Source organism: Ornithodoros turicata, chromosome 7 (assembly GCF_037126465.1).
Source record: "Ornithodoros turicata isolate Travis chromosome 7, ASM3712646v1, whole genome shotgun sequence".
NCBI classification, from domain to species: Eukaryota; Metazoa; Arthropoda; class Arachnida; order Ixodida; family Argasidae; genus Ornithodoros; species Ornithodoros turicata.
The window spans coordinates 22,453,833-22,480,850 of NC_088207.1; the positions used below are offsets into that span (position 1 = coordinate 22,453,833).

The 27,018-nt window shown below is 46.4% G+C and overlaps 1 protein-coding gene across 2 annotated transcripts; it reads left to right on the forward strand.

Moving 5' to 3' along the window:
- Positions 1-351: 351 nt before the first annotated feature.
- LOC135399689 (uncharacterized) lies at positions 352-26,668 on the forward strand. 2 transcript variants are annotated; one of them, XM_064631421.1, is made up of 12 exons: positions 352-474; positions 8,143-8,315; positions 8,386-8,457; positions 12,156-12,195; positions 14,210-14,301; positions 14,379-14,468; positions 18,846-18,914; positions 19,004-19,033; positions 19,106-19,132; positions 20,485-20,547; positions 20,962-21,018; positions 26,204-26,668. In XM_064631421.1, exons 3-12 carry the CDS (start codon positions 8,410-8,412, stop codon positions 26,504-26,506), a joined length of 819 nt encoding a protein of 272 aa, XP_064487491.1. In that variant the 5' UTR covers positions 352-474; positions 8,143-8,315; positions 8,386-8,409; the 3' UTR covers positions 26,507-26,668. The 2 variants fall into 2 exon arrangements, with proteins under 2 accessions (XP_064487491.1, XP_064487492.1); XM_064631422.1 differs by having other exon boundaries at positions 8,143-8,254.
- The last annotated feature ends 350 nt before the right edge of the window (positions 26,669-27,018 follow it).

The following is a 27,018-nucleotide window of genomic DNA, read 5'->3' on the forward strand; positions in this document are numbered from 1 at the left end:
TGCTCCGGTATCAGGTGACCGAAGGGACCAGATGTTCTCATTGGGACAACTTCGTAGCTTTTATAATTAAAAGTTAATTATTGAAAGTTAATTAAGACATTGCCTTAGGAGTTTGCTAATACCCACCTAAGGAGCGCCCTTCAGCATATGCTATATTGCAATTGATTTCATCTCGGACAAAGTGATATATATATATATTTTTAAGAAATATGTTCGCATTTAGCTGGGACACCCTGTATGTAGGCAGCCCAATGTTCCGCCTGTTTTGAGCACGGCACGCCGCCGGGTAAATTTGTTGGAAGCCACCCCGTACTTCGTCCTCAAACAGCACTGTCATCGTATACGGCATCACCCATGACATCGTCATCAACTCGTAGAACGTTTCAAAGGGAACAGCCAACAGGATCATCAAGAGAAGAAAGCGATATGTCCATTGAGTGAACCCAGTGGTTGTGAAGCATTTCATATTCTGAGGTAACACGTAAGCGATTACTTCTTTCAATGTATAGTAGCAGCGTTTCAATACGGCTCCAATAGCGCGTCATCCTTTGTACAGGTGAACAGAGCAACACCAAAGCATCTGAGTTGCGATTGGTGTTTCTCTCATGGTGACGTTCGTTGAATATGTGACAGTTTTATTCTCAATGCGTTCGAGACGTTTGGTATGCGTACACAAAATATGCGTTAGAAATGCACAGGCAACAGTGTGCCGCTACCCCTTGAACGACTGTAGTTCTCAGTACCAGGGAAGGGTAACGCGTGTGTTGCCGTTACCGTTATCCGTTTCTGATGCCAGCCGTGCACTCTAAGAAAAAAATGAGTAAAACGGGGAGTAGTAAAACGGGGAGTAATTGCAGGTTCTACTCCGCTAGACTGCAATTACTCCTCATTTTAGCCCCCTAACCCAACATTTAGTCCCGGCATTTACTCCCCAGGACTGCAAATTGTCACTAAACTTCGCGAATGGTCTCCTGAATGCAACAGTCTACGTAAATATGTGCCCTTGGTCAATTTGAACGGCATAAGGCTGTATAACTCAGACAACGTAGCAATATTCCAGCCACACAGAGTAAGAAACAGTTAGCGCATCTTTCTTCGCAAATTGCGCCCTATGTATGACGTAAGATTTCATATCACTCGACATTTTACGGTTGACGATTTGCTTCAAAGTATTTTCATGCATGCACACCAATTATGTACCTGGGACTCCTGCAACAGCCCGTGAAATGCAGTCTCAACTCTGCGACATTCATTTACTCCCGTGCATTTACTCCCGAAAGGGACTATTTTTTGTGGCAATGCATTTAGTCCCCAAAAGGAGCAAAATTACTCCTTTTTTTCTTAGAGTGTGTAATTTCGCTTCCGTTACGTTTCCATTACTTTTTGCGGTAATAGAACAGCTCTTACAGAGTTGCGGGAGGACAGCTCATTCAGCTCTGTCACCACCTCGTTCTGCCCCAGTGGCGCCTCGGTGTCACGCGGCTACAGACGTAATTTCGCATCGGCGGGATGCGTACATCTTGCAGGACATTTAAAAAAAAATATGTAGAAACATTATTCCATCCCGTAGAGCGTTGTGTCCAAGCTCTTGAGTCCGGCAGCTCAAGATGGGCGTGACCAGACCTCTTTCCAATGCCGCATTCATAGCCAGACGCCCACAACGTGCTCTACACTCTAAGAAAAAAAATGAGTAAAACGGGGAGTAATTGCAGCTTCTACTCCCCTAGATTGCAATTACTCCCCATTTTAGTCCCCTAACCCAACATTTAGTCCCGACATTTACTCCCCAAGACTGCAAATTGTCCCTAAACTTCGCGAATGGTCTCCTGAATACAACAGTCTACGTAAATATGTGCCCTTGGTCAATTTGAACGACATATGGCTGTATAACTCAGCCAACGTAGCAATTTTCCAGCCACACAGAGTAAGAAACAGTTAGAGCATCTTTTTTTCGCAGATTGTGCCATATGTATGGCGCAAGATTTTATATCACACGATATATCACGGTTGACGGTTTGCTTCAAAGTATTTTCATGCATGCGCACCAATTATGTACCTTGGACTCTTACAACAGCGCGTGAAATGCGGTGTTCACTCTGTGACATTCATTTACTCCCGTGCATTTACTCCCGAAAGGGACTATTTTTTGTGGCAATGCAATTACTCCCTAAAAGGAGTAAATAAAGTACTCCTTTTTTTCTTAGAGTGTAGAAACAGGACTTGTGCGCCGACCCTCTCCAGGAGCAATAATGGATTCATGGCAATGGTTGGCACGCAGCGTGCTATGCGGTGAAGTTCTGTTTTTAGAGTGTAGGCTTGCGTCTTCATGATATTGACGTGGAGAACGGCCTACGGGAGGCGCTGTGGGCTCTTCGAATATACGGAGCCGACACTGTCAAATGGAACCTCACCACATAGCACGCCTCCTAGCTAACCATCATTCCGAATCCGAATGATCTCATTCTGTGTCCTTGTTTGCTGAAAATGGGAGGAGGCGCCAATCTGAACATTATGCATGTCCCAGATAGGCTCCTCCCCCTGTTTTGAACGAACCATGACACAGAATGATATCATTCGGAATGGTGGTTGGCTAGGAGCCTGCTATGTGGTGAAGTTCCATTTTAACAGTGTACATACGCGACTCCGTCTTTAGAGTGGTGAGGTGCCCCCAGTCGAGGTGCCTCAGGCGGCCACGAAATTTGGCGTCCGCCTGATTTGTTGAAAACGTGAGGGATATACGCCTTTTCTTGCGGCAATTAGGTACAGCATACGCCTCACAAAAAAGGAGTACGCGCCTCCCGTTTTCAACAATCAGGGCAGATAACGATATCATTCGAGATGATGGTTGGCTAGGAGCGTGCTATGCGGTGAAGTTCATTTCTAATAGTGTATGGTCGCTATACCACGCCGGCCAGGGCAGGGAATGGGGACCAAGACGGCGCGGCGTGAACGCTGGCAACACTGTCATCTGGCGAGCGGTAGCAAGCGGTGTGTCAAAGACTGACACCACCCTAAGGGCCGGGTCCCATAGCTTTATGCGAGCAGCAGCAGCAAAGCAGCAGCGGTGCGGCAGCAGCAACACGGCAACATGGCAGCAGAGCAGCTTTCTGCTGCCGCTGCTCTGCTGCTGGGGGCGTCCCATAGCTTCGTTTTGAATTAGCGGCAGCAGCGGCTTAGGAAACACAAAGCGTGTTGGCAACTGTGGCATTGTTTACATTTCGCACATTCCGAAGGCGTACGCAGCGGCTAAGCCTTTTAGTGCACACACCTAGGAACGCAATCCTAGGTGAAAGGCGTTTGTGTGAGAGATATATTGTGGATTTGGAGCTCATAAGTGAACTTTGAGATGAGTGTGGTGGTGGTCTGAGCCTCGTATTACCTGACTCTTCGTTGATGTGTAGTCAGTTTCATGACATTCAACGTAGGTTCGTCCTACTGCTGTGCTGTGCTGTGCAGAACAGTCCTTGCTGTGTTATGTGGAGATTCTTCTACGGGATTTTGTCGTATAAATATTGCCTCGTTACTATAGTATTCGACATTTTGATTTACGGTGACTGTCAAATGCGTACGTTGCTCTTAGTGAAATAAAACTGTCTAACGAAAACAAAGGCCCCTTCTGCTAGTACTCACTGCTTTCTGCCTGTTTTCACAAGGAATGGGTTCATTATCTATCTCTATCAAACCTTTTCTTGTTGTCTGAACGTTGTCTATCTCCATCTACCCTTTTCAAGGGTCAGTTTCATTTACAACCACCTAGCAAGGTCTTGGAATACCGACCACAAGAAATTTGTTCGGTTTGGTTTTCACACGGCATGGACGTGAAAGTAATTTGCTTGTATACGTTATCAGGTCACGGGTTTTGAAGTACTTTCCAGAAAACAAGCGAACATGTAGCTACAACTGGTACACAACATATGTATCACGTAGGTTCGGTCGAACACTTTATTGAACTTTATGAACTGAATTATGTCCTGAAAGCGCACTTCACGCAGTCCCGATGATTGAACACTCGCTCCAAACTACTGGCAATCACAAGCGTATCCAGGTCTTCAGAATCAAATCACAGAACAACCTGAAACAAACCTTCTTCCGTCACTCACCGCCCTGCTAACCCTAAACACCGTCGAACGAAAACAATACCAACCAGCCTCCTGATTGGCTTTCGAGACCGGCTGCTCAGGCTGCAGAGCAACAGGGCAGCACAGCAACCAAAAATTCGGATACGAGAGCAGCAGGGAATTTCTGCAGCTCGGCAGCGCTGCTGCTCTCGCCCAGTGCTATGGGACCGCTCGTGTCGCTGCAGCTCTGCTGCTCCGCTGCTGTTGCTCTGCTGCTGCTGCTCAAATCAAGGCTATGGGACCCCGCCTTAAGACGAAGTCGCGTATGTAGCCTCGAATAGTGCGGGTGGCTTGTTAGATCTGCATAGGGCAAGAAACAACGAAAAGTTCTGTTGTTGGAACTCAGGATTGCGATGGTGGGTAACAAGCACTTTACCAATGAACATTTCAGGACAATAGAGGAAGACAACACAGATACCGCTCATAGAAACCCGGAATCATGTCGTGTTACTCAATTGTTACTATACTAGCACGATGGAAAGTGTTCTGTAGCTGAAACACACAACAGGCGAACACAACCCAAGCCTCAATGAGGGATCGGCAATTGAAAGATGCGTGGTTCAAATCCCGCCGATGTTTGGCTTTTAGCTACGTCATAACAGCTTAACATACCATTACCGACATCTGTCTATACACCCTAAAAACTGAACTTCACCGCATAGCACGCTCTGCGAATGATAGGGTTATCACTTCTGATTCGAAGAGAGAAGGGGGCGTACGCCTTTTTGTGTCAATTTGAATATATGATATGACAAAAAAGGGCATACGCCTCCCTCTCTCCTCGAATGAGAAGCGATAACCCCTATCATTCGTGGCAATGGTTGGCGCAGAGCGTGCTATGCGGTGAAGTACCGTTTTTAGAGTATATCGTGGATACAATAAGGCAGTATTTTCGCGTTCCCCATCGAACGTACACGACTATTTTTATTTTTGTTTTTAATACATGAAGCAAACAACAATGCAATCATTTCCAGAGAGCTCGCGCTCAACAATATTAAATGTTTTTGTTTGGAATCTGGTGTTCTGTGTGTCACGTTCAAACGAGTGTCCACGCAGATTCTCCTAAAAAAAGTAGGTAGCACTTGCTAAGCATCGGTATCCCTGGTACAATACGCTGTTCACAAAGCAATGCAATGGGTTCTTATGCTGATCGACTACATCTATCCCTTCTATATTAAGTAGCAGTGGTAACGCAAGTCAAAGACAGAGAAAATTATCATCTGCTCATGGGGTTTCGGTCTAAAATGTTTCGGGTTAAACGGTTAAACACGATTCCGCACGATTATTCCATCTCGATTGAGTTTCGGACCAATTCGGGTTACATTAGAATTCTGCTGGAATTCTAATCACGTATGACTTTGCATCACGTATCAGGTACACGACTTATTAGTGATCTGTGCACATGCCTGGTGAAAATATTTGAGTACAAGAATAAACTATGTGAAACATATATAATGCTACGTTATGCGGCATGTTGTTACCATAATTCGTAAGAAATGCACGTTGGGCCAATATGTACCCCTTTAAACTATGCGGGCTATTTCCTGGGCAGAAGGAAAAAAAAAAAAACGACAACACACGTTTGTACGAATAGCACCCAATCTCATCTCGAATTTCAGATCGGAAAATAGCACACGACCCCCTCCCCCCTCCCAAATATGTATAGGGGAAAAGTATTTAAGCCAAAGCAGAGACTACTCAGACACTAGTTATATTCCATTGTTACAAATATCCTAAATAAGCAGCAACGATTTTTGCAAGCGACGCTATCCGCGACCCTATAAATTCTCACTGCACAGCCACGACAACATTCACTTTACGCAGGATTGTGCTGCAGAATTGCTTGGTTCTCCACGCTAATTGGAGGGTTGTGCTCGCACGTTCTTACGTTGTAGGTGCCCTTGGCGCATTTTACGACACCGCATCTCCAGTAAGACAATTGCCGGTTACTTGTGTACACTTTAATTGTGCAAGCTTTTCCACTTTATAGAGTATTTCACAAATACTACACAAAATTCCGATTGGTCGTATAGGAGTCTCAAATGTTGCACGAACGAGGTGTTTGGAATGGCGCATACGATGCTGGTGGGTTTCACTCCAACGCTTCAGTGCAGCAAATGAAGCCCTCTTTACATGTTGAAAATTTGTAACGTAAATGGAACCTCGAATATATCAATATTCAGCCAAAGAAACTGCATTAAAAGCTTCGCTGTAGCACAGGGAAGGTTCCACTAGCGAACGAATACAGATCCTGTCAGAAAAATGTGTTGCATGCGCTTTTCTGATCCTAATACATGGGCTCTATGGCGGACGACCAGGTGAAGCCCGCTTTATGTTTTGTCCCGAATTCTCGGGCATGGATAGCCGTGCGATGGCACCTCTAGTTACAGTTACCCATTGTAACCAGTCTGCACTGTTCGGGATAAGGAGCATTCGGGTCAGGTGCACACCAGCTTCTGTACGTATTTCGTCGGTACTAGTCAAGTGGAGGCTAACTAAATAAGGGGCACCGAGGAGCCCGGTAGTTCCTAAAAAATACGTAGAACGCTACACGGTACAATCGATAATATGACCTGCCGCCAGAAGCTGCTGTTCCCAACGTGCTTCATTACAGCGAGCATTGAAAGGTGTATTGAAAAGGGCAATGAAAGTAAACAGCAAAGTCAAATACAAGTGTTTAGATTCTTCGACAACATGAAACGTTTAATGAATTCCTCAGACGAATACTCGATTAATTTTGCGATGCACTCACAAGGCTAGGCGCCGTCCGGTCGCTTAATCCTCTCAACGCCATGCAATGAAGTAATGGCTTCGAGGAATGCGTTGAGAGGAGGGATAAACCACAGTCACCTTCATTCACACACGCAAAGTACTTGGCAAACAAAGCGCATGTTACAAAGAACGCGTTGTTCCTGCTCACGACAAAATAGGAATCGTATGTCCACTGATAGTGTCCTACTTCTCACAGAGTGTTAATTTTCTGTTACCAAAGACCACAAAGCAGAGGAAACGCACCGGACGTAAAGCCTGCAATGCGAATTGCCCTAAAATCTGAAATCTTGTAAATTTCCTCATGAAGTACGCGCTTCCCAACGGAAATATTTTGCATGACAGTTCCGGAAGGTAGTACAGTCGACCAGCGTTTATCCGGACTTCATTTATACGGATCCTGCGCTATCCGAACAAAAACACACGGGGACGGATTTCTCCCCATGTATTTCGCCCTCGTTTATCCGGACTTCAGCTTCCGGACTCGGACGAGAATCCCAGGGAGCAGAAGTGACTCATACCCAACAATCGGCTTCAGTTATCCGGTCATTGTCCAGGAAGGACACTTGACCCGCACCTAGACAAGGGAGGTCGAGAACCCTGGTCGTAGCCTCCTTTTTACTGACACAAAAACGGTGTTGCTAGGAAGAATTTTCTCCCTTTCTGACTTTGCACGTTACACAAAAGTAATCCACCGAACAGTCTGCTCATTCCAGACTGGGAAGGTCCGCAACGAGAACCCCTGCGCTGCAATCACTGATGACGACATCGTCAGTATGGCCGCTTCCGATAGTGTTCAAGAAGAATCTGATGATGAAAGCGTGGATGCACCAGCTGTGACGGTAGAAAACTGCGCGGGTGGCACTGAGAAAGGCGCTATTATTTTTCGAGCAACAGAACAATATTTCGCAAGTAAATGCCATTATCAAAGGTTTCCAAGAACTGGATGCGTGTATTAGAATGAAACAGATGACAATGTATATTTTCTGTGTAATGGTCAACAAAGACGTCCTTTTAGGATCACTCCGGTTTTCGTGTTTCACTTATCCGGTTCCCCCGCTATCCTGACATTTTCACAGGAAACGAAGTCGTCCGGGTAAACGCGGGTCGACTGTATATTTATATCACGCGGTAAAAAAAATGTGTTTGTGGTGCCTTCCAAGCTACTTTAAGTGACGCTGGACAAGAACGTGGATTGTCTGTACAGGGCTACACACCCTCCCTTGGGTAACCCTGTACTTCCATTCCTTTACAGGGTTCTTGTTTTCGCATGTGCTACCTTTCTTATTGAGTTAGAGTGAAAGCATCCCGTCCAACTCAACTTCGTGCATACGAGAAGAAAAAACGACTGCAACGGTATTCTACAGGTTAGTCGTAAATTGGTTCACTGTGAACTTGCGTTCCTCCGATAAAACGGCACAGTAATATGTGAGTACTCCGTCATTCCCTGATGGTGTAATTTGCCTATACTTGAGTACCGAGGCTTTTTCCTTTCCAGATTGCACAGATAACCAGCACAAACATGTCCAGTGGAATGGTATTCGCTACTTGCTACGCCATTGCATCTGTTGTAAGTTAACAGCACTTGATTGAAGCCCTTTAGGACAACTATCGCGATGACTATCATATCTCCATACCATACTATACCATATCTCTACCATCCAAAAGAATGTCACGTGTCGAAGAGGTAACTGACGGTTCCTCGTAACGTTCAGAGTTCAAGCAAGTAAGCTGTAAATGGTGCCTTCAGCCTAGCGGTCGTCCAACGAACTACTTTCGTCGCGCACCAAAACGCGTCTACGTGTACACTACCTGTACACCACTGTTTGAACAGTTCTACACTGCAAGAAAAATATCCGTAATTTTACAGCACAAGTCACTGCCGGCATACGTGCCGTAAAATATATGATGCATAAAATCCGTTTGGAGTGCACTCTGCACACTTCAGAATTAGGTTCATAGAAAGTCTTCCTACATCGTACGCTACAACCTTTGCGTACGTATGGGATAGCGTTGGGGTTCTGCGCGAATACGAATTACCCGCGGAATAATATACCTTACTGCGGAATGACTGCTTCAGAGCAGATCTATTGCGTCCGACTCGACCATGTTTCAGCTTCGTTCGGGAGTCCTGGAAAGAGAGCGATCAGAAGCGAACCGACCGTCACCTCGAAGCGGTGAGAAGCATAAAGTGCGTGAGGAGGTAGCTCTAATTCTGTTTAACCTCTAGAGCGATAAAATATGAAAGACGTGTTTGCTGCTGTTCCAGGAAAGAATAGCACATCGCTAGAGCAATAGCACAACTAGTTACAACACCAGTGCAGACGATTCGGAAAGGAGGAGGGGGAAGTATATGGAAGTATATCGGAAGTATGTGGAAGTCGCTGAAGAGGTGTTGTCATCGAAGAGTTGACAGTTTTGTCAAAGACAGTTTGTCGTAGAGTTTGTCTTTCACTTAAACAACAGCACATGACCTTAACCTAATTTTCTACGCTCAGACGCGGATCCGTGTTATTGTCTGCTCGACGTTATTGCGCTCTTGTAGCAGTTCTTATCCAGCGGGTGCAGCCTGGCTGTGAACTCGTCCAGAATTATAGGCACACACTTTCACGAAACGAGTAGGAAACTGCAGGTGGATCCCGCGGCACCGAAAAAACAAATGCGAGAGTGCTGCAGTGCTTGAAATGGTGCAGCCAAATCGAAGGGACCTCAACTCAAAATGACATACGTAATCTGCACTGCAACCTTAAAGCAGCCTCGGTGGCTCAGCCGCTAACGTGTCTGCCTGCTGATCCCAAGATCGCGGGTTCAAACACAGCCGAGAACGGGGGCAACTTGGTGGGAGGCTAAAAGGTACACGCTGTGTTCCTCGAGGGACGTTAAATATGGTGTGCCGTGTGTCGAGGTTTCGGCGCACGTTAAAAACAACCCTCAGGTGGGTTAAATTAATCCATAGATCCACTGTGACGTCGCTCATTATTGCAGAGATATCGGGACGTAAAGCCCCAAGTTATTGTTATTACTGAAGCCCAAACATTGCACAGAATGATACCGATATCGCTCCTGATTTGAACGACGTCAATAGCGCGTCATATTGTGAAGGCTGGGGTGTATCCCGTGAACGGGGTGTATCCCGTTTGAAACCACTAAAAATAATCTTTCAAAAATAAACGCGTAAGTATCCACTGTTAAAAACATATCTCCCAGAATATACGCTTAAAAATAAACGCACAAAAATAATCGCCGAAATATCCCCGTTTAAATATAAACGCTAAGGAATCCACGGTTAAGAATACATCGTTAAAAATAAACCGTTTCAGAATCCCCCCAAATGCACCCTACAGTTGCTAGAGCCATATGGTATGGCCCAAATCAAGGTGAACTGCAAGCAAGGGGTTTAACCTAACCTCATAGGACCAAACTAGCCTAAGCTATCCCAAACTAACCGAAACCAAACCAACCTAACATAACATGATATAACCCGGCGTAAATTGCAATCAGTCCGGCTCCGTGCTAGATGGTGAGGGGATTTTGAAACAGTTTATTTTTAATGGTGGATTATTAAACGGTGATCTCTAAGCGGGGATAGTAAGCGGTTTATTTTAGGATATATATTTTTAACCGTGTATTTTTTAAGCGGATTATTCTTGAATGTTTTATTCTTAAACGTTTATTCTTAATGGTGGATTTCGGGGACCCCCCTACATTCTGACTCAAAGTCTCGTCAGTCAGCGCAGCGTTTCGCGCCGGGGGCCCGAGTTCGCCACGCTTCGCCGTTGTCAATTGATCACAGCCTGACGAGATATAGACAGGAGCTAAGGCAAGCGACGGCACGATGTCATTTGATACATGCGTACCCTCTTTAAAAAAAAAGTGTACTTTAACTGTTTTTCCGTGCCACATATATCGCCCTCTCATGGAGAGTACAATTAGTCTCAAAAAGGAGTCTCCTCACTCCTTTCCGGGAGTAAGGAGACCCTTTAACTCCCTACTGGAGAGTAATTGTACACTCCAAAGGGAGTGATATATGTGGCAAGGGTGTACTTCCCAAAAAGGAGTTGCAGTACACCCTTTTTTAAGAGTGTACCGATTTATTTGTCAACGCGTCCCTCGCCTATAGCTTCAAATCTTTGACAAACCTGTCCCGAACAGCATTGAAATACTTGTCGAACTCATAGTTGACCAGACGAAACATCGTTACCTCGACAGTGACGAATGACAATGACCACGTTTACAACGCAAATAAGGGTGGAGTCAGAGCGCAGGGCTCTGAACTTTGCTGTGTTTGAAGTCTGCACTCTGAAGTGTCGAGTCGGAAGTTTGAAGTCTGTCCTTTTCTGCACTTCTTCTATTTTTCTCTTCTTTTCTCTTCTTTTTTCTCTCCATCGGTCATCTATTCGCGTTTCGCGCAGACTCTGATTATCATTCGCGGCTTCGAACGACAAGCGCAGCTGTCGAAGCTACCGCCAGACGACGCCATAAGTAGAGACGTGCTCCTCGTCTTTGCCGAATGCTGGCGCGGTCGCGCGCCGCCTTCCCGCCACGTTACGCTTCATAGCGCCGAACTATGAACGGAACGGCGGCCGCTGGCGTCGCGGGCGGCAGCTGGACACACACTGACATAAACATGGACACTGAAATGAAGAAGAAAGACACACCTCTTCCCAGCTGTTCTCCTTCTTTACGTCGTCTTATAGTCCATCCGTCGTGTATTATATAGGGAAAGATTTCTTAACAGCTTCGATCAAAAGCTGAATGGGCGACGCCATGTTGGGAAATGAGACTCCGCCGAAGCCCACGCCATGCTCAGCTCGCTGGCCACCGCCAGATGTAGAGCATTGCTCTCCTCCTCCGACGGCGGCCGACGAGTCGCGCGTTACCGCCGCGCTTCGCCGAGTGCCGTCGAACTATGAACTCGGCGACAGCAGCTCGCGATGCACGTCGTTACGCCCTGCTGCGTCGGACTCCAAACCAGCCTTACACCAGCCTTGAAGGAGCGTCGGCATCTACGGGTGTCATATGAGCCCGCCTGAAGGGGCGCCAAAATAGACACCTTTCGGGCAAGAAGCTGCTGCTCTAGGACGAGGGAAGAGAGAAACAAAATCTAGAATGCGTGTGTAGAGGGGGACGTAAACTTCTCCCTCACCCTACCGGAGGCGAAAAGTTAGACACCAGCCCATGCGATGCAGTTCTGTATTTAGAAAGTAGCAATAAGCTCTCGCAACCGTTTAACAATGGATTCACGAAGACTGTTCTTGTTTTTATCAGGCACTACACCTCGTCACTACCTCCTATCCATTTTTTCAAGGTGAGAGACTTGACTGAATTACTTCGCTTGACTTTTCTTCATGCCGTACGCAGCTGATGACACCGGCCGTAAACGCCGATCAATAACAACGAATTGATCAAAGTTTGTTATGCACAGAAACCGGTTTAATTGCCGCCCTCCAAGCGTCACTGGTAAGGTTTTTGAGTCCCCTGGTACTGCACTTCCCTACTTCACTGAATCAAAAAAAAAAAAAAAAAAAGAAAACAGTTTTCACCGACATGAATGATACAATCGACTATCGGCATTATAAATCATTGGAGCCAAGAGGGCTTCAACTTCTCATGTGTAGAGACGTATGTGTGATGTCATCGTGACGTCACGAGGTCTTTCCCTCTGCACCTTCTTCACCTAGTGGCTCGTTTCGAAGAATACATTAGCAGAAGGTGTGGGAGAGTGAGCACCCCGGCGAACGTAATGGAAACGTCACACATTCCCTCGGCTGATCTCCGCTCTCTGAGGCGCGCGGCTCCTTTTTTCTTCCTTTCCGCAGTCGATTGGTTGCCTTCCCCCGTCGGCATAGCAGACCGTTCTCGGCAGCGGACAAAAGTGTCACAACATGACAGAGGAGGCTACGAGAGATCGTACTCGCATTCTTGTAAATTAATTTGCTCGAGAAATGCACGTTCCCCAAATGAAATGTAGCGTGACTGTTCTTGAAGGTAAGTATGCTCATATCAAGCGAAAGGAAATATATGTTGGAGGTGTCTATAAGGCTGATTTGAGGTAGCGAAAAGCAGAAATTGGTTATGTACGTAGTTTTATACAACCCTGTGAAGGTGTACCGTAAACCGTGTACGGTAAACACTGAGTACTCAGGCAAACGCACACTAAGAAAAAAGGGAGCGAGCACTAATTGCAGCTTCTAGTCAATAGACCTCTGCCTGTTTACAAACAAATGACGTCAGGTGGTTCAACAGCGCCGCCAACTTGGTAGACTGGAACTACTATAGCAAAAAATCAATAAGTCACAAGAAAGCCACGTTTAAATATAGTTTTTCATATTGTAAGGCTTTTATGCAATCCATGCATATTATTAGTTGTATTGCCCCCCCTCCCCCCATGTTCTGCTCCATTTTACCAGTGACACTATCTTTTCGGTAGCCCTTTCTAAAGATGGCTTCTGGGCTGTTCCATCTTCCGAAGCCTGTAGGGCGTCAGTTTATCTAAGGGTGAACGTGGTTTCCCTATACACAGTAAGCGCGAACTAAGTCGTAATAACAAACCACATTCTGCATGGGATTACGACGTTGACTTTCGAGATGGTGCAACCAACCCTTCGGTGGAGACATCTTTCTTTTTTTTTTCCGTGGTGGACTGGGAACGCGAATGAAGACACCAAATCGACTAAAAACGTAACCCCATTTGTGCGTACCACTAATACCAAAAAGGGACCCTTTACTCTCGTGAAGGAAAACGGCTTTGTGAAGCGGCTGTGTTCTTCGTCCACGCTGTTTCGGTTTCACTGTGTCCACCAACTTCATGAATACGTCACAGTGACGTTTCTTCGGTAGAGGTCCATTGCTCCCTAATCCCGAAATTTACTCGCCAGAACTCCAAACAGTCGCTGTACTTCGCACATGGTCTACCGAATGCAAGCAACAGACTATGTAAATGCATGCTCTTCATGAATTTGATGGAATAAGTCTATACAACTTCGTTAACTTAGCCACTTTCCACTCACACAGAGGAAAATATAGAGGTTCTTTCTAGCGATATTGTGCCCTTTGCATGTTGAAAGAATTTATATCACTCCACATATGCCAGTTTATTTCGAAGTATTTTCATTCTTTCACGTGCATTATATTCCTGTGCCTCTTGGGACAGAGCGTGAAGTGCAGTCCCCACTCTGGTCCCGTGCATTTACTCCCTGGCGATGCATTTATTACACAAAATGATTAAAATACCTTTCTTAGAGTGCACATGGACGTTCGGTAGATAGAAAGTTAACAGTTGTTTCCTTTGCAATGAATCCACAACGTTTGTATATACACAGAGTACATGGGCATGGGCAGGTTCCTGTACCTGGAGATAAACAACATTGTCAGGCTGTCCATGCAAATTTGCCTGGCTTTTGCAGTGGTCAGGGTAGGTTACCACTCCTCTTGTTCCTCGCATTTACAGCATTAGAAACAAACGTAAGCTCTTCCTTTTTGCATTTTCAGATGCTGAAAGTGCCCTTACAGATTTACATCACATTGCTCAACGTATGGCTAGTTTACAGCCTTTTCTACGGCATTCTAGCAGTAGCCATGGTAAGCAGTTTGTCCAATTACCACAATATGTTCAAAGCAGCAGTACAAGCTTTCTTCGCGGACACCGGTGCAAAATGAAGCACCTCACTGAAAGCATGCCTTGCAGCCTGTGTACTGTGTGGGACACGGTTGCCTCAGATCTCCAGCCCGTGCAGGAGCGGTTGGGGGATCCAGCTAATCTGTCATGAAGGGTCCGCCACAGGGCTGGCGATTTCAGCAACCGCTCCCAACACAGAACTTTGGGAGTAGTATTGTTTCAGGTCACTTTTCAGGTTTTGGCACACTCAAGCATGTGCAAGACTACGGCAGGGTCTGTAATATATGAAGGTGATATGTAGGAGGAGAACAAAGGGGTGGGGTGTCCTATCAAGGCTACCTAATCAATTTCTGGGTTCGTTTGTCCTTGGCGAGATCATGTTGACGTCCCTTTTTAAAAATCGTGCTTACTGGCGACTGAGTCTAGGTTATCTGCGTGAAAGTCCAACATTTAACCCATTGGATTACTAATTATGGGACAGAGTTGGAGGCTTTGAATGTTCATAGGTTGTATATGCTTTCACTGAAAAGTTCTTCACTTGGGATAGCTAGCGATACGCTATAAACACAGAACTTGAGCCTGCCTTTGAGCCGAATGGTATAGTTATGGCTTCTGGTTTCAGAAAGGAGTGGTACATACGCCTTTTTGTGGCAGTTAACTTCTATCCGAATAGGGGATACAGAAAATGTACGGTGCAATCTCCCGTACAACGACTACGCTACTATACCAGCGACTATGGCGACTACACCGCGCGACCAGTGACAGTAGTAAGCACTGACCACGAGTATCATCAAACACACAAGGGGCCTGGACACCCCCCATTAAATTTCTAATTAATTATTCATTAGGACGCCCACAGTAATTGGGGTCATCTAGTGAGTAACCAGATTAATTTGGGAGCATCTAACTCGTATCCAGACCACCCGCATGTTTCAGGATACTCGCGGTAATTAAAAATATAAAAAGACACCAGAATAGAATGGAAGGAAACAATTTATTTGAAAATCAACTATGCCAGCTGGAAGAAATCGCTCCGGAATGGGCAGTTGACCACCAACTGCCATCTTGCTCGTTGGTGGCTGGTAGGTATAGAGATCGAGGACAGGTGGCTACCTCGTTTCAAGGCATCACACCAGATGGCGCCACCATCCCCCTCATTGCAATATACGTGGAAGACAGAAAAAAAACAAAATGCTAGCGGTGGGTAAAAATTGCAACAAGAGAGACACTGGGGGGGGGGAATTTATTGGCGGAAGAAAAAGTAAAAAAAAATAAAAAGAGAGACACTGCTAAATAAATGCACACTACTAAACAAGTCTCAACATGTGAGAGCAACACCGGAAGAAAGGCTTAAGACGAGCGATTAGGCCTAATCGGAGCGCAAAGTCTGCGTAAACAAGAACGCCGGTCCATGTCTAGTTTAATGACGCCACTCAATTTCAAACTTCTAATCCACATACCTGGATGGAATTATGCATGGTGCATCGTAATCCATAATAATCAAGCAGCAATCGATTCCACAAATTCCTCCAGAGATCAGTTTTTCATGGAAAGTTTCGGCAGCGGTGACCATGTCATCTCCATGCACCCATTGTTTACCTACGACAGCTTACGCACACCTTGCACTCTTCCCAGCATGCCTTTAGCCTGTTCGTTGCTAAGACGCACAGCAACTCCGCTAGAGGACGACAGTCGGCCTCCTCCTCACGCAATTGCTCCGCACCAAAGTTGGCACTGTCTTCTGCCCGCACTGTCTTCTGCATGCACAGTCTCTAGCAACTGCGGGGGGAGGGCTACCGCCCCCGGAACCCCCACATGTAATATATCGACCTAACCTGACCTAACCTCCAGGAAAACCAGGCCTTATGGCTGATGCGTAGGAGTACCACAAATGACACTCGTCGAGATCTAGTGCTTTCATTGGAACAGGTGAAAAGCATGCTGGGAAGAGTGTGAGGTGTGAGTCAGTTATCGTGAGTAAACAATGTGCGCATAGAGATTACATGGTCGCCTCTGCTGAAACTTTCCCAGGCAGACTGATCTCTGGGGGAATTTGTGGAACCGACCGCTGCTTGATTATTATGGATTACAATGCACCTTGCATAATTCCATCCAGGTATGTAGATTAGAAGTTTGAAATCGAGTGGCGCCGCTAAACTAGACATGGACCACATTTTCTTGTTTTTTCTGTCTTCCATGCATATCACCATGAGAGGGATGGTGGCACCATCTGGTGTGATGCCTAGCGACTAAGTAGCCACCTGTCGTCTATCCCTACAACTACGAGCAAGATGGTGGTTGGTGGTCAGCCTCCTGTTGCAGAGCGATTTCTTCGTGCTGGCAGCATTGATTTTCAAATAAATAGTTTCCCTCCACTCTATTTTTGTCTATTTTTTACTTTTTATGACCACGAGTATCCAGAAACATGCTGGGTGGTCTTGACATGAGTTAGATGCTCCCCAATTGGCACGGTGACTCACTGGATGATCCCAATTACTGTGGTGGGTCCTAATAGCTAATTAATTAGGAATTTAATGGTGTGTAGGCCCCTTGTGTGCTTCTGGATACTCATGGTCAGTGCAGCCATCTTGGTTAATTCATGTCGGAGCAACAAAGACATCAAACGCTAGGGTCACACCTACATCCAGGCATTCCGAAACTATGGCATGTGGGCAACCACAAGGAAGTGTAAGATCAAAACCGGACTATCGGTGACGTCGTAGCGTCCATATTCCGGCTTCACTTCTCGGCGGAATAGGGGCTCCTCTCACTCTTGACTTTAATGGCTGCTTCCTGCTCATCACTCACATCTCTGAGATATAATTCACATGATTCATTGTAGTTAACTAATTCATAACAATTCATAATTTATAATTCATTATAATTTACAGCTATTCATTCACTCTGTCGCTGTGAGAGAGTCGAACCAAAAGTGCTTATCACTTCGCTTTGGGTTTAGGTTCAACGAGAAGTGTTCAGTTCCGGTTCAGCTCCGGAAGGCAACTATAATGGTTTGAACTGGTCTTTTTCGAAACGGTTCGGTTTACGAACTGGTTTCAGGAGTTACGGGTGGAAATGAAGCATATAACAGGCAGCTTAAAGCACATTTCTGTTTGTGTGGTACAGTGCTTGAAGTGGACAGGAAGGCGTACTGTCATTCAAGATTTCAAAAGATTTTGTGCGATATGAAAGGCAACATTAGTAACGGTTACGAAAGGAGCATAACCATGGTTTGGGTTGACTGCCCCAGTGCGTAGCTTCTGTCATGGTGGTGAGCTAACCCACCGAGTTGTTCGAAAAATCTCCGTAGGATCATAACAATCAACCAAGACTGCTACATTAACCTAAGTCATTTAAGTCATTGAAATCATTGATTACCAGTCAGTAGTCGCAACTACTTGGTATGCTTGGTATTTTCTTTTCATTATGGCCAGCATGAGGGTGGCTGGCCCTCTACTTTGTAAGGGGCTCACGTAAGCTTACGCACCCCATGTGTCATCGATCAATTCTGCAGTTAGGGTGGACACCCTGTATAGCTATGCTATATGTCACTTCATGAACTCTACCCAGTGATCCCTAATCCTTGTACACTCATGTGTATGTCTAAGACAGTAGTAGTCATAACAGTTCTAAGTTACTATCTTTGTGATCTTATCTTTGCCTTTATTTCACGACTCCAGAAAATCCACTGCATTCCTGCACTGCACGACTTTTTCGAACAGGAAAGCTAAGAAGCTAATAAAAACAGAAAAGAAAGGACGAAAATATTTTGTTATATTCAAGAACAACATGAAAAGTTTCGCCCATAGTTCCGTATGGACCGTTATTTGAACTGGTTGGTTACGGGTATTTTCTTAACGGTTCAGTTCCAAGATGGCGTCGACTGTTTTTGGTTCGGTTCAGTGCTGGTTCGGCCAAAAATAATGGTTAATAACGGTTTTCGATTTGGGTTCAGGTTACGTTCGACTCTCTGGCCGCTGTTACCCACGTACAAAGTGGAAGCCTTAGCTTCTTTCGGCTGTTTCATTCTGTGCTTACGTAGTTCGCCGTTTATAGTTGTAAAATGCAATAGCTGGGCTGCAGGAAGTCATAGAAACTGTTGCACGTACGAAGCCAAGGATAACGATGCTATTCTGGCTGACTCCGCATGTCCTGAAGGCATTACCTCTGTGTCGTGATTTGGCGTCATGATGAGACATCTGCATATCATGGCTAGCAAATAAAAGTGTACGCGAATTAGATCACGCCACATAACCTCATAGTAAATGAGTGCATCATGAACATCGGCGGCGGTCCTCTGTACAGTGAATGATTTCTCAGGCTCATTTCTTATGTTTCAGATGCACTTTGCCAAATACAATATATTAAGCTTCAAACACGCAGACAATGCAACAGGAACCGTTATAAAGGTATGCACGCCGTTTTTCCGAGGCACTTAACGTTATACGCAGAGTTTGGCGCAACATATGTAGTTAATGCATTTGTCGTCTAAATTCAGCCCAAGCGTAGGCAACCGGGAGTCCTCTATGTAAGCAAACGGAAATCTCACTCGTTAGACAGTAATTCTGTTGGTAGTAACTTAATACTCCATTCATTGCAGCCCTCTATTCTCAAGGAACTCGTCATGGTAAGTTGGTTACACCACACACCACGCTATGAAGTCCTATGTGAAGCGTTGAAGAGGCAAAGAGGCAACGACATTGGTTGGAACCTCTTTCATTCATCAAGCCGACATGTACAATAGTTTCGCTAAAGGGAGTCTCGTCACTGGACAATTACAACAACAACAACAACAAAGTAATATCCTGCGAAGCATCAGCCATGAGCAGTGCTGCGTTACCTAGGAGGCGCGTCTCGGTCTCCTGGCGTGACAGTACCTTGTGACGTACACCCCTGTAGGGAGCAAACGCGAGGTATCACGGTGAAATAAAGTTTTTGATAGCGGACACGACGTGGCGCTGCCTCTACATGGCGCGTACTCTCCACGTCACGTACTCTCCACGTCACGGAGCGACGCATCGTTACTCTTTGCTTGCGGGCTCCCTGAACTATAAGGAAGGGAGTTCCGTCTAGCGGGTGTGTAGACGAAGGACATCTCGCCCCCCTACGGGTTAACTACGATTATCGTTTGTGCACGAGAGCGCACGTTATAAGTTGTAGAATACTCTAGGCAATCAAAGTTTATAGAAGAGGCCTTCGCTGCCCGTTTAAACAGGCACTAAGCGGTATACAGCCTGCAGTTGCAACCTGCAGTGCACAAAAAAGTGCATAATCCATCAAAACTGACACAGCATGGGAAGCTTTTTGGATGACGCCATAGATGGAGCTTCGGTGGTGTATGCAGAGCCGTGGAAAGTGTTGCTATCCTTTGGGCTTTTGATGCCGGTATGGGAAGTATGGGGAGATGCGCGCGGCGGTGATTTAGCGGACGCAGCACGTATGGCGATCGGCAGTCTGCAGACTGTACTGCATGCGGGTACCGAGGCATGGGTTAGGAGGCATGGGTTAGGAGGCATGGGTTAGGAGGCATGAAAAAGGAACGCTGACTTTTTGTTTTTTTGTTTGTTTGACTTGTTTGTTTGTTTTTGTTTGTTTGACTTGTTTGTTTGTTTTGTTTGTTTGACTTTTTTCAACTGCCTGTCTTCGCTGTCGTCGCTGCTCGGGTGTTCGTGTCCGCAACCGTATTGAGTCAGCCTCTACTAATGTTATTGCGTCAAAGCAACAATATTGACAATTTAATGCCTTTTCAGTTATCTGAGTTACAATAAGAGTAAGGGTACTGACACGGGTCGGTCCACGCAGTAATATTATCTACCCTTCAAAATCAGGCTAAGCCCAACCGTTTGGTACGCAGCCGCAGATAGACGGCCAGAATGAGCGCTGGCGAGTGTGGCCTTACATTACAACCTTTCACAGCGACAATATTTAGCGTGTGTACATACTTTTAAGTGAGATCATATTCTCTATCAATGCCCTTAGGCTATTGCAGCAGAAAATAGTTACATCACCTACGAATTCGAAGACAAGCCAGATGTGCCCAATGTAAGTATCAGAGGCCTGCAGTGTGGGCCTGCATATTTGGCTTTGACAATGCCGAAGCCAAGAAAAATGCGTGTATCTCATATTTGGTCAGGCCTCATAATGGTGCCCAGGGATTTCTCTGGCATTTTCAACTCGCGGTGGGGGTGGGGAATATCCCGTAAAGAGGGGGTGCTGCTGGCTTTTCGGTGAGGGGTGTTGGGAGAATCCCTGGTCTCGCCAATACAGTTCTGCATTGTAGCCTCTTGGCGTGACTACACAATTCAATGCCGCTGTTTTACCAAACCCTTCTTTTCCATATACGAGACTGTTGTTCAGTCTGAAGAGGGAGAGTAGAGAGATCGAGATTGCTTTCCATGTATTCCAAGAAGAAAATTTAGTGAACACGTTTGTTCTTTTTCTTTTTTTTTTCTGCAGGCGAAGATCTTCTCAATGGAGGTCGCGATTATGACTTTTGCTGATGCCTTGTTTACGGTAAGCTTAGCACTTATGCACACTCCTGTTTTGCCACACATGATTATATCGCTCCCAGAAACCACGATGCGAAGCTTGTACGCAAAACGCACTGACGCAGGATCCACATCACGCGCAATCGCGATTAGGCAGCGGCTGTGATCGCCCGCAGTGTGTACAGAACAAGTCATGGCGACAGAGATCGACAACGCAGACTCTTGTGCCCCATTCGCGAGCGTGATTACGCACTTCAAGGAGGGTTGGCGCAGGTGCAGCGGCTCCCGTTCTCCCTCGCCTACTTGCTACTCATACTGCCGGTCCCGGGCTGGCAAGATGGTGGCGACCCGGACGAAGAGAACAATATAGGCAAATGCCGAAATAGCATTTGCAAAATTTGCCGAAATAGCATAGCAAATGCGGATGACGCAGGCGTGTCCAGCGGGATTGTGGTGACCAGGATCGCGCGCCCACCCAGATTGTGTGCGACAGTGCGTTTTGGGTATTGCTTGCTTTCGTTGTTGCGGTAACACATAGTTATAACGTGCTGTCAGACGGGCGTTTCAATGGTCATTGAAATGAAATGCGATCGAACTGAATGGTGACAGGACGCTACTACACCGTCTGCTGATGTGACATCGACTCGGCTCCACAACTCGATGGAGCTTCGTAAAACGCCATTGTAGCTGCCAAGGATCCTCTAAAAGCACCACTGGGAGCCTCAAGAATAGTTAAAGGGGGCAATAGACCGGTATACGAAAGAATACCCGTATACGATACCGGTATACCGGTATACGAAAGTATACGAAAAATATATTTTTTAAAAGGTGTACAGAGGGCCATCCAAAAAAATTTCAGGTTAAGACATCTGATGAAAGTGTGTGTGTAATTATACCGAATAGCGCGAAAAGTTTTGATGTGTGCAATTTGTTCCCCAGAAAAAAACTGACATAAACATAGCTCCGCGCGTTCACCCTTAACTCGCCACTTCAGCAATAACGAGGATGAGGAGGTACGATGCACGTCACCGATGACGGTATAAAGAGAATTCGTTCTGGTTCGGCGGTCAGTGGGAGTAGCGCCTTGTCCCTTTGCCGCCGTAAACCTATTTTGCCAGTTCTCCTGGAGAATTGGGGATAGAAGGAGCGGCCAAAGCATTACCGAGCAAGGAGAAAGGCATTATCAGAATCCCGAACAGCCGAGTAGTAGACGACAGCGGAGTAGCAGACATTTCTCTAGGCCAATCAGCAAGCGTTCTCCTTATAGCGTCAGCGCGAGGTTCCACGCAGATCATAGGTTGGTACTGCTCTTCACCACCGTTGCGCACGGTCGCTTTTTGTGGAGTATTTTAAATTCAATTTCTGCGATAATTATGACTCTGTGGTGTAAATTACTTCGCATGGTGCATCTTACTGGCCTACTTAACAGTTTTATAGGAGGAAAACTGGGTGTTAAAAATGACTTCTGTTGTGACGGTCCGAGTTTCTTGACAAAATCGGTTTCACAGACTTTTTCCAATTATCTAGCACCAAAGGGACAGCGCGCCCTGTTACTTCCAAACGGTTGCGAGAGCTCGTGTTCCCCCACAGTTGAAAACCATAAAACTTTAGTTGGCATGTGCGCAGTGTCTCTCCGTGGGAAGGGTGACATCTGCTCCCCCTTGGACGGTGTTGTTTTCCCCTAGAGGCGGCTTTGTGTAGAGGGCAGCATAACTGTATGTTAACGGAAACAGTGGCAATTACAGCGTTCTTCGAATGCAGTCTCGGACGCACATGTGTTTTTGGTTTTGCGTACGTGACTGACCCGGGCTGTGTCATGGCGCGGGAAGGTTATATAAACCATGGGTGACTTCGAGAGAGAGGAAGAGAGTGGAACAGTCGCGGAAACAGACAATCGTAGTTTGCATCGAGGGTCCGAACCAAAAAAGAGTCGTCGAGATGTGATCCAGAGCGGGAGCCCGGACGGATGCCCGGAGGGAGATGGACGACGGCGGCGCCTTGATGCCTGGAACCCACCTTCGACCTGAGGGTTCGTCCCCGAAGTCTCCTTCCACCAGCGCTGACGTCCGGGCAACCGAAGTTACGAACAGGAGGCCCAGCTGGCGGTGACTGACCGGAAAGAGGTGTACCCGACGACGATGTGGCGAGCGAAGAGACGGATCGACGAGGGCGGCAGCCGAGCTCCTGGGACCGAGCCTCCAAGTGGGACGGTAGGCCTGCCGCCAAGTCGCCGTCTTCGCTATTGTTTGACCCGGCCGTGGACCAAGAATGGAGACCAGAGCGGATGAAGATCGACGGAAGCAGCAACCGAAAGCCACAGCATGGAAAGGCGGCCGTGTAGGTCACTGCTGAAGTCATCTTCAGAGCTCGTCTGCCACGCCATCGTCCATGGCCTGGTGAAGATGTGGTGTCGTCGTGATGCGCAAAGTCAGGGTCAGTCACTCTTGCCGCCTTGTTGTGTCTCCTACGTTTGCACACGATTCACGTGTTCATTAACCGCGCTTTTTGTATAACTGTTCTTTTAAAGTATACCATGTTCGCTTGATATCATGTGTGTTGTTGCCGCGATTTGTATTATCCATCATACGAACTGAATAATGGCATAGTGCTTACTTTTATTCATTAAATCATGTCTTGTTGTAGTTGACGAAGTGTGTGGTTGTTATTCCTTCTCGCCTCTGCAGGTGCCCACGCGTTGAGTGTATCCCCTTTTCTTCGGTAATTTTGTGCTCCGTCCCTCCTTCGGCATCGGAAACGAGGGACGTCACACTGTGCTACTTTAAAGCATTGTGATACGTTGCCGACGGATGTTGCCGCAAATAATGACTCCATGACCCAAGCAGCACAACATCTTTGCCCAATATTGGACCCAATATTGGCAATATTGGGCCAACATTGCCACTATTGGTCCAATATCGGGCAAAGACATTGTGTCGCTTGGGTCGATAGGCAAGCCCATCGCTCAGACTCACCTATCATAAAGTTTATCCACCAGCTAGCCTGCACTTACACCATTCTAAATAATGACTCCGACTAATGTATTGTAATCAGCGAGGCAAGTTTGCCCCCACGATAGGTTAATCTGTAGCGCCCCCTCTCCCACTGCCATGGCCCTGTAAACAAAGGAATGAAAACGCTTATTTGCACTGCCGACATCGTAGATTGAAATTTTCTTGCCATCTGCTTACGGACTACCCTGACTATCAGCGGGAGCGCACGGACTGCATGCAATCGATCACCATAGGCAACCACCCTTCACCATAGGCAAGGTGCTGGGCCCATGGTCCAGTGCCGTTCATATGCACGAAAATCTCCGTTACCTTTGGGATTTCCTGTCATCAACGGGCCTCTAAACCCTGCTTTGATTACCGGAATCCTCATCCCCATCATCACCTCACATTACTTACAAACGGCACTGGGGCACCGGCCAGCCTGCTGGCCAGCATCACCCCCATCTCATCATCATATCTTTATGTGTGTGTGTGTGAAATTTTCTTCGTTCCCGCTTTATTCTGTCCAGCCAACCTGCCAGGGCCTGCCGTTCGGCGCCCTCTCTGACGAGGGCGCCCGGGGCGGTTGCCCCTCTCGCCCCCCCCCCCCGTCGCTACGGCCCTGATTGTAATGACTAATATATTAATTGAACTCTTTCGCGCCTCATGCCCCGCCCTGTGATGTCCCGGCGACAATAACCGCACGTCATTTTGACGTCGCGCACCATCAGCCATTCAGAATGCGTGGCGCTTATACATTAATTTTGTTGTAATATCGAGAAGTGAGGTCAATTCTAAACAAATTCTCACTTGTCATACCTATGACAGTCAGTTCAAACCGTACCAAAAGCCCCCAATATTCCACTTCATGTGCGCACTATGTTGTCAGTGCTGTATTGCTACGCGAGGTCACATCGATGTTCCCACAACCGGTTCTCCCCGCACACCGCTGCTTGTGTGAAGGAGGCCCGTTATTGGCTAGGAGTCCGAAATCTCCCCCGTCTCCAGTGACTGGAATGCAGCTTTGCTACACGTGCGAGACATGTGACGTAGGTGCTCTCCGAATAGGAAGGAGAGACTCACGCGGATTATGCTCCTTGAATGGCATTGTTTCGTGTGCCACGTTCTTCCGTAGAGCATAATAATTAGAGAAAATTCCTGGAGCTGCTTAGTGCCTCTTCAATGTTCGCCTCAAGGAACATAACTAAAGTTTAAAGGGTTTTAATGGCAACCATGGCCACCATGTAAAGAATGCAGTTGCAATGCAGGGCTAGAGGGAACACAAGGTCACGCAAAAGAATTGAACGTTATGAGTCATTCTTCATTCAGTAAAGTGAAACTCGTGCGTCAGCATGGCGCCCCTAGGCTTGAGTAATAGGGAAATGTTGTTCCTATCTGTATAAAAACTGGCTGTCTGTTGTCAGTAAAGCTGTTGTTGAAAGCATGCGAAGTGTGTGTGCCGTCCTGTCTTCGTCCCTTATTTAGACGCGCTTGTCTTAGTATGGGTTCAAAATCGATAACAATGTTAATAATAATAAAGATAATAATAATTTCATTCCCTGTTGGTTGCGGACGCCACCTATCCGCTAGGATTTATGAAGACGGATGAACGGACGCGCGTAGCGTCATCTGACGTGTAAAGCGTCAACCACTCAATGACCATTAGATCGGGTCGCCTTGACGTCACCAGTGCGTATCAATGCTGCTTGACACGTTTAATTGGACACCATTGGTTTCAATATTCATGGGAATGGCCATGTAACAGATGTATTACACAGGGATTACTAGGAACTAGATTTACGCAACTCTACGCCAGAGTAACAACCGAACGTCAATCATACATGGTGATAATGATACAGAAGTGACACAGGCGTTAACGTTGAAACGGCTCAACATGCGATTTTTTTGCGCAGTACATCGTTTTAGCAAACACGCCCTTTCCCCGCGGTAAATTTGTTCAACAGGAACTGCATAGCCCAAAAACCCGGGTCTGTATCGGCAAAAACAGAAGGACAACACAAGACTCAAACCAGCACAAACTTAATTTCCAAACCACAATTAACAGACTTATGCACGTCTGCCCGCCCCCCGAAGCACTTTGCCCCCCCCCCCCCCCCCCCACTACCCCTTTGGGAAAAAAAAAAATCTTGAAAACGCCCATGCCTATGATTTCGATTTTTCTGCTCTATGGAATATTCATTACCATTCTTCCCAATGCAGGTGTTTTTACTTTCGATACTTGGAAAAGTGTACGAGACCTTCCCAGAGCCTTTCCGGAAAGTACCTTTTTCGACGCACGAAACGTTACAGCCACTTCCTCCGGGCGTTCGACCTGGTACCGTCGAACCGATGTACCCCGTGCTGCCTCCGTACGAGGTTGAACCTCAGACCCGAACGGATCTTCAGTTCGGCATGGAGCCTCCAACCGGCATGGAGCCTCCAACCGGCGTGGAAACCCAAATACCAGTGGAAAGCCAGGCTTACGGACAACCTCAGACAGTGTTCAGGCCTCAACAGTTTTAGGTTGATCCTTGTACATCCTTGCTATCCTTGATGATAGCAACTGCGTTACAGCAGCCTTTCTCTCTTTTTTTTAAGGAAAATTATAAAACAACTGCATATCAAGATACATAAAACTGTGTCTACGTTAATATTCAAACGGTATTTCGTACACTCTTAAAAAAGAGGTGTATCGTAACTCCTTTTGGGGAGTACACCCTTGCCACATAATATCACACCCTTCGGAGAGTACAATTACTCTCCAGTAGGGAGTTAAAGGGACTCCTCACTCCCTGAAGGGAGGAGTCCCTTTAACTCCCTGAAGGGAGTGAGGAGAATCCTTTTTGAGAGTAACTGAAGTCTCCAAAAAGGGAGGGATATATGTGACAAGGAAAGAAGTTCAATTTTTTTTTTTTTTTTTTTAGGAGTATAGTGCAAGATACAACCAAGGACGTTCCAGGACTGCTCTTGCCTTGGTTTAAGGTGCAAAGATTGAGAATAAATATTAGACTCACTGTTCTGTTTAGCATATAAGG